This window comes from Globicephala melas, chromosome 1 (genome assembly GCF_963455315.2).
Source record: "Globicephala melas chromosome 1, mGloMel1.2, whole genome shotgun sequence".
Classification (NCBI taxonomy): domain Eukaryota; kingdom Metazoa; phylum Chordata; class Mammalia; order Artiodactyla; family Delphinidae; genus Globicephala; species Globicephala melas.
Window position 1 is genome coordinate 72,835,907 of NC_083314.1, and position 7,146 is coordinate 72,843,052.

Consider the following 7,146-nt stretch of genomic DNA (forward strand, 5'->3'; position numbering starts at 1 on the left):
ACACTCCCATTTACCACTGAAACAAAAAGAATAAAATATCTAGGAATAAACCTACCTAAAGAGACAAAAGACCTGTATGCAGAAAATTATAAGACACTGATGAAAGAGATTAAAGATGATACAAGTAGATGGAGAGATATACCATGTTCTTGGATTGGAAGAATCAACATTGTGAAAATGACTATACTACCCAAAGCAATCTACAGATTCAATGCAACCCCTATCAAACTACCACTGGCATTTTTCACAGAGCTAGAACAAAAAAATTCACAATTTGTATGGAAACACAAAAGACCCTGAATAGCCAAAGCAATCTTGAGAAAGAGAAACAGAGCTGGAGGAATCAGGCTCCCTGACTTCAGACTGTACTATACAGCTACAGTAATCAAGACAGTATGGTACTGACACAAAAAGAGAAATATAGATCAATGGAACAGGATAGAAAGCCCAGAGCTAAACCCATGCACATATGGTCACCTTATCTTTGATAAAGGAGGCAAGAATATACAGTGGAGAAAAGACAGCCTCTTCAATAAGTGGTGCTGGAAAACTGGACAGGTGCGTGTAAAAGTATGAGATTAGATCACTCCCTAACACCACACACAAAAATAAACTCACAGTGGATTAAAGACCTAAAAGTAATGCCAGACACTGTAAAACTCTTAGAGGAAAACATAGGCAGAACACTCTATGACATAAATCACAGCAAGATCCTTTTTGACCCACCTCCTAGAGAAATAGAAATAAAAACAAAAATAAACAAATGGGACCTAATGAGACTTAAAAGCTTTTGCACAACAAAAGAAACCATAAACAAGATGAAAAGACAACCTTCAGAATGGGAGTAAATATTTGCAAACGAAGCAACCGACAATGGATTATTCTCCAAAATATAGAAGCAGCTCAATATCAAAAAATCAAACAACCCAATCCAAAAATGGGCAGAACATGTAAATAGGCATTTCTCCAGAAAGATATACAGATTTCCAGAAAACACATGAAAGGATGCTCAACATCACTAATCATTAGCGAAATGCAAATCAAAACTACAATGAGATATCACCTTACACCAATCAGAATAGCCATCATCAAAAAATCTACAAAGAATAACTGCTGGAGAACAGGGAACCCTCTTGCACTGTTGGTGGGAATGTAAATTGATACAGCCACTATGGAGAACAGTATGGAGGTTCCTTAAAATCTAAAATTAGATTAGACTACCATTAGACTACCATTTGACCCAGCAGTCCCACTCCTGGGCATACACCCTGAGAAAACCATAATTCAAAAAGAGTCATGTACCACAGTGTTCATTGCAGCACTATTTACAATAGCCAGGACATGGAAGCAATCTAAGTGTCCATTGACAGATGAATGGATAAAGAAGATGTGGTACCTATATACAATGGAATATTACTCACCATAAAAAAAATGAAATTGAGTAATTTTTAGTGAAGTGGATGAACCTGGTGTCTGTCATACAGAGTGAAGTAAGAAAACAAATACCATATGCTAACTCATATATATAGAATCTAACCAACAACAACAACAAAAATCTTCTGATGAACCTAGAGACAGGACAGATATAATGACATCCACGTAGAGAATGGACTTAAGGACATGGGGAGGGGGAAGGGTAAGCTGGGGCGAAGTGAGAGAGTAGCATTGACATATATACACTACCAAATGTAAAATAGATAGCTAGTGAGAAGCAGCTACATAGCGCAGGGAGATCAGCTCGGTGCTTTGTGACCACCTAGAGGGGTGGGATAGGGAGGGTGGGAGGGAGATGCAAGAGGGAGGAGATATGGGGATATATGTATATGTATAGCTGATTCACTTTGTTATACAGCAGAAACTAACACAACATTGTAAAGCAATTTTACGCCAATAAAGATGTTAAAAAAATAAGTAATGTACATGATTCGTTGTAAGTATCAATAATTTCTGTAATAGTGTTTTTCCTTATAAATGCAATTCTTATTGCATCTTCAAACTTTTGTTCTCCTTTTCTTTTATTTGGAATATAATCTTCATGATTAGAACATTTGCTATACTATCTTTTCATTGTATATTACTCCACTTCAGTGTTCTTATTTTCCCAAGAGGAGAATCTACAAATACATTTCTCTCTGTCTCTCTCATCTTTCATTGTCTCACACTGTTTTCTTCTTTGTTTTTGTTGACTTTTTACAAATTCTTGAGTAGCTTCTTCCTATCAGAGGGGTATACCGAGAATAATTTTAAGTGGTTCACCCAAGACCACATGTTTTGACATTGGCAGTTTCCAGATCAGGTTCCAGACTTTCCAAGTCCTAGAAAATTCCCATGTTTCTTACACCACAATGAGACCTTAAGGAACTGTGGATCTAGCAGTGACAGATTTGCAGGCATAGAATCTTATTTGTGGCCAAATGAGAATCTTTTAAAAAAATCAACTTAGATGAGCTGTAATAGATTACATAATATTGTACTATACAATATTATACAGTATGGTAAATACCATGCAGTGTAAATAACAACAAAATGTACCAATTTAAGTATACATTTTGGTGGATTTTGATAAATTTATGTACCTGTATAACTACCATCATGATCAAGAACATTTCCTTTGTCCCTAAAAGTTCTCTAGTGTTCTGTTGCAGTCAATTCCCTAACAGTTCTGGCAACTACTGCTTGTTTTCTTGCAGTATAGAATAAAATTATATTTTCTACAGTGTCCTATAAATGGAATTACACTGTATGTGCTCTTTTGTATCTAAGTTCTTTGATTCATTATAATGTTTTAAAAGATCTGTCATGTTGTTTGTATTAGTAATCTGTTCCTTTTATTGCTGAGCAGTATTTTGTTACACAGATACACCATAAACATTCGAGTTGTTTCCAGTTTCTGGCTTTTAGGAATAAAGCTGCTAGGAACATTCATGTACAGGTCTCTGTGTGGACACATGTTTTAATTTCTCTTGTGTGAATACTTAGCAAAAATATTGAATCATGGGATAAGCATATATTTACCTTTCTAAAAATATACCAAACTGTTTTACAGATTGGTTGTGCCATTTTACATGGCCACTCTCAATGTTTAAGAGTTCCAGTTCTTTCAGTTCCCTGACAATATTAGGTCTTGTTTTAAATTTTAGCCATTTGAGTGAGTGTATAGTGGTATCTCATGGTGTTATTTTACATTTCTCTGGTGGCTAATGATGTTATGATGTTGAGTATCCTTTCATGCACTTATTGACCATTTGTATATCTTCTTATGTAAAATGTCTGTTTAAATATTTTTCCAATTTCAAAAATAAGTCTTAGTATTGAGTTGTAAGAATTCTTTACATATATCTAAACTTTTATTCAGAATATATATTGTGCATATTTTCTCCCAGTCTGTGGCTTTCCTTTTCATTTTTCTAACAATGTCTATTGAAGAATAGAAGCTTTATTTTGATGAAGTTCAATTTGTGATTTTGTCCTTTTATAGTTTATGCTTTTTATTTTGTATCTAGGAAATTTTCTCATTCCAAGGTCATGATTTTATCACATTTTTGTCTAGAATTTTTAGTTTTAACTTTTATATTTATGTCTTTGATTCATGTTGAGTTGTTATTTTGTGTATGGCATGAGGTAAAATTTGAGGTTTATCTTTTTTCCATCTAGATATCCAGTTGTTCCAGCAACATTTGTTGAAAATACTATTATTGAGATACTTTAGAACTTTATCAAAAATCAATTGATCGTATATGTGTGGATTATTTTTGGACTGTGTTTTGTTTCATTGATCTGTATGTCTATCCTTACACCAATACCATGCTGCCTTGATTACTGTAGTCTTCAACTGCAGTAGTGTAAGTTCTTTAACTTTAAAAATTTTTTTGATATTGCTGTGGCATTCTTGGTTCTTTGCATTTCCATATACATTTTAGAATGGGCGTATGTTTTATTATCCTGACTAGAGGATTTGGTATCCTAATCTTATGAGGGTCATTGTGAATCCAGAAAATGGAATAGACAGTAGACATTATTTAAGGAAGAATTCCATTGAATGTGATGATGAGGTAGATATGACTCCAAAATGCTGACCCTGATTGACTGGAATATGGGTGAGGTCATCGAGGAAGACAGAGAAGTTGAGATGGAGAGGCTTTTCCAAATCTAAGAGGGTAGATGTTTAGTTTTTGAAAAAATAAAATTTATTATGTGAGCAAGACCCACAAGTAGAGAAGTCCAGAGGAAGGTACATCATAGACTTGGAGAAAAGACTGTTGATGGAAATAGAGATTTGAGAGCAATTAATTTAGAAATTATAACTGAATAAATTGAGGAGAGCGTGGAGAGAAAATAGCAAGGGCCAAGGATTGACCAAAGAACAACATTTCCAATTGCAATATAGGTGAAATGAGCAGCTTCATGGAAGAGAACTGAGTGCTGAGAAAAGAGAAAAAATAGTGTGGTGTCATGGAAACCAAGGTCAGAGAATATTTCCAGGAGGCAGGGTTTTCAGAAGTGTAAAATGAATCAGAAGGACGAGAGAAAGAGGAAAAAGCAAAGTCTGACAGTTTTAGCAGTGAAGACTTCTTTGACATTTGAGAGAACAGTTTTGTGGGAGGGACCGTGATGAAGCCAACTTTCAGGGAATTATGGGGGGTAGGAGAGGAAGTCTATTTCAGTAATTCTGAAAATGAAAGGAGGGAGAACAATGGAATGGTCACTGTAGAGAACCACAGGATCAGATGTATGCTGTCCACACAGGTTGGGTACTCTTGCTTTTCAACAGAGGGGACTAGTGCACTCTGTTTCTTGTAATTATATCAAATTCTGTGTTCACCAGATTTTTAAAAATAGATAGCTAGTGGGAACCTGCTGTATAGCACAGGGAGCTCAGCTCAGTGCTCTGTGGTGACCTAGATCGAAGGGGGGGAGGGAGGTCCAAGAGGGAGGGGATATAGGTATGCATATAGCTGATTCACTTCATTGTACAGCAGAAACTAACACAACATTGTAAGGCAGTTTTACTCCAGGTAAAAAAAATTGGTAGGCCAGTTCAGCTCCAAGTAGCTGGCAGACTCCTTTCTCCTCTCTCAAATCTGGTACTTACATTCCCTTGTCCACACCTTGAATTGTTCTAATCCTTTCCCATCACAGTGGAAACTAAACAGTGTTCTCCCAATTACCCAACTCTTTTCCTGACTTCGTTCTTAAAAGTACTACTGGAGTCAGCAAAAAAGATTACTGTGGTGGGACTTGAGTGAACTCTTTCAGTAGAGTGATCACAACAGAAGTTGTTCTGTAGTTGTTCTTTGAGGGTGTGGTGACATGTTTGGACCACATTCTCTCTCTGAAATGAGGTTTCTAGATTCAGAACTCAGCTGAAATACTATGTAAAAGTTCTTGGTGGCCCTGTCACCAGATCCAGGGACTGCTTATCACAGTTCGTCATCTTCAAGTCTACTTCCTTCTGCTATCTCCCTCTAAACTCTCACTTTTATCATTTTCTTGACATGCACTTTATTAGTGAGCCCTTTGTTCCTAGAGTTTAAGTGGTGGATATCATTACTGATAGGGACCCAGAGCACGACTCTTTCCTGGCTGTTCTCTTCCCCTTCCTAACATCACTATGATGTGTGTGTGGTGAGCATTTGCTTGGAAGTCTTCATGCACAGGGGAAGTTTGCTCCATCGTGATCATTTTCACACGTATAAGCCCCAAAGAGACAAAAGTAGTTACCTTTCTTTCTGTGCCAGGGCCATACGCGTGAGCTTGTTGGTCACAAGGGGGGAATTGGACTCACTTTCTCAGTTCAGCTGTCATTGTCCCTTCTGTGAAGTCCAGTTGCTGATGGGAATTTTCCCCTTGATGACTGCTTCCTTTTATTGCTTTAGGGCACTGACATAGTGGAATGCAGAGAAAGAACTTCACAGAAGTGGCAGAATTCATCTTCCTGGGTTTCTCTGTCTTTGGAAAGCACCAGATAACCCTCTTTGTGGTTTTCCTTACCATCTCCATTTTCACTCTGGCTGGGAACATCATCATTGTGACCATCATTTGTGTTGATCTTCACCATCACATACCCATGTACTTCTTCCTGAACATGCTGGCTAGTTCTGAGACCGTGTACACATTGGTCATCATCCCACGAGTGCTTTCTGGTCTTATTTTTCATAACCAGCCTATCTCCTTGTAAGGCTGTGCAACCCAGATGTTCTTTTCTGTCATCTTGGCCACTAATAATTGCTTCTTGATCACATCTATGGGCTATGACCGCTATGTGGCCATCTGCAAGCCCCTGAGGTACACAGTCCTCATGAACAAAGGAGTGTGTGCTAGGTTAGTCTGTGTGTCCTTTGGCACTGGTCTGGTTATGGCAGTTCTCCATATAATGGCCATGTTCTATTTGCCCTTCTGTGGCATTTACCCAGTCATGAAACTTTCTAGCATTGATACCACTATCAATGAGATTATCAATTATGGTGTAAGTTCATATGTGATTTTTGTTCCTGTGGGCCTGTTCTTCACCTCCTATATCCTCATTATCTCTTCCATCCTTAAGATACTGTCAACCAAGGGCTGGAAGAAGACCTTTGCCACATGTGCCTCCCACCTCACTGTGGTCATGGTCCACTATGGCTGTGTCTCCATTGCTTACCTCAAGCCCAAGTCAGAAAATGCAACAGAAAAAGATCTTCTTCTCTCTGTGACCTACACCATCATCACTCCTCTGCTGAACCCTGTTGTTTACAGTCTGAGGAGCAACGAGGTCAAGGATGCCCTATGCAGAGCTGTGGGCAGAAACATTTCTTAACAGATTGAATTGTTTTGTCAGGAGACCTTTTGTCCAGCGTAATGTGTGTCTACTCACAAGCATGCCATGATTCACAAGTTCATCAAATACAATGTTTGTGGAGAATAATGTCAAAGAGTTGAAATGCTTTTCCTTCTCATGCTCTAAGGGAAAAGCAGAAAGCAAGGTTTTTGCTCTGTCAAATTTTGTTACCAGATACAAGAATCATTCCAAGCCAGATTAAGACTACTTGTTTCTGTGCCTGAGGAGTTCTGCTTGCAAACCTCTTTTGGCCCTCACTTTACCTGGCTCCTCTCAGACAGTCAAATCCTTGACCTAGTCTGGTAAGGAGAAGTGGAGAAAAGGCAGTT

At 37.9% G+C, this 7,146-nt stretch overlaps 1 protein-coding gene across 1 annotated transcript; it reads left to right on the forward strand.

The window, feature by feature from the left end:
* The first annotated feature begins 5,893 nt into the window (after nucleotides 1-5,893).
* Nucleotides 5,894-6,796, forward strand: LOC115844612 (olfactory receptor 10J5-like). The gene is given in 1 exon segment (XM_030841912.1): nucleotides 5,894-6,796. A coding segment is annotated over 1 exon segment (903 nt).
* Nucleotides 6,797-7,146: the final 350 nt, after the last annotated feature.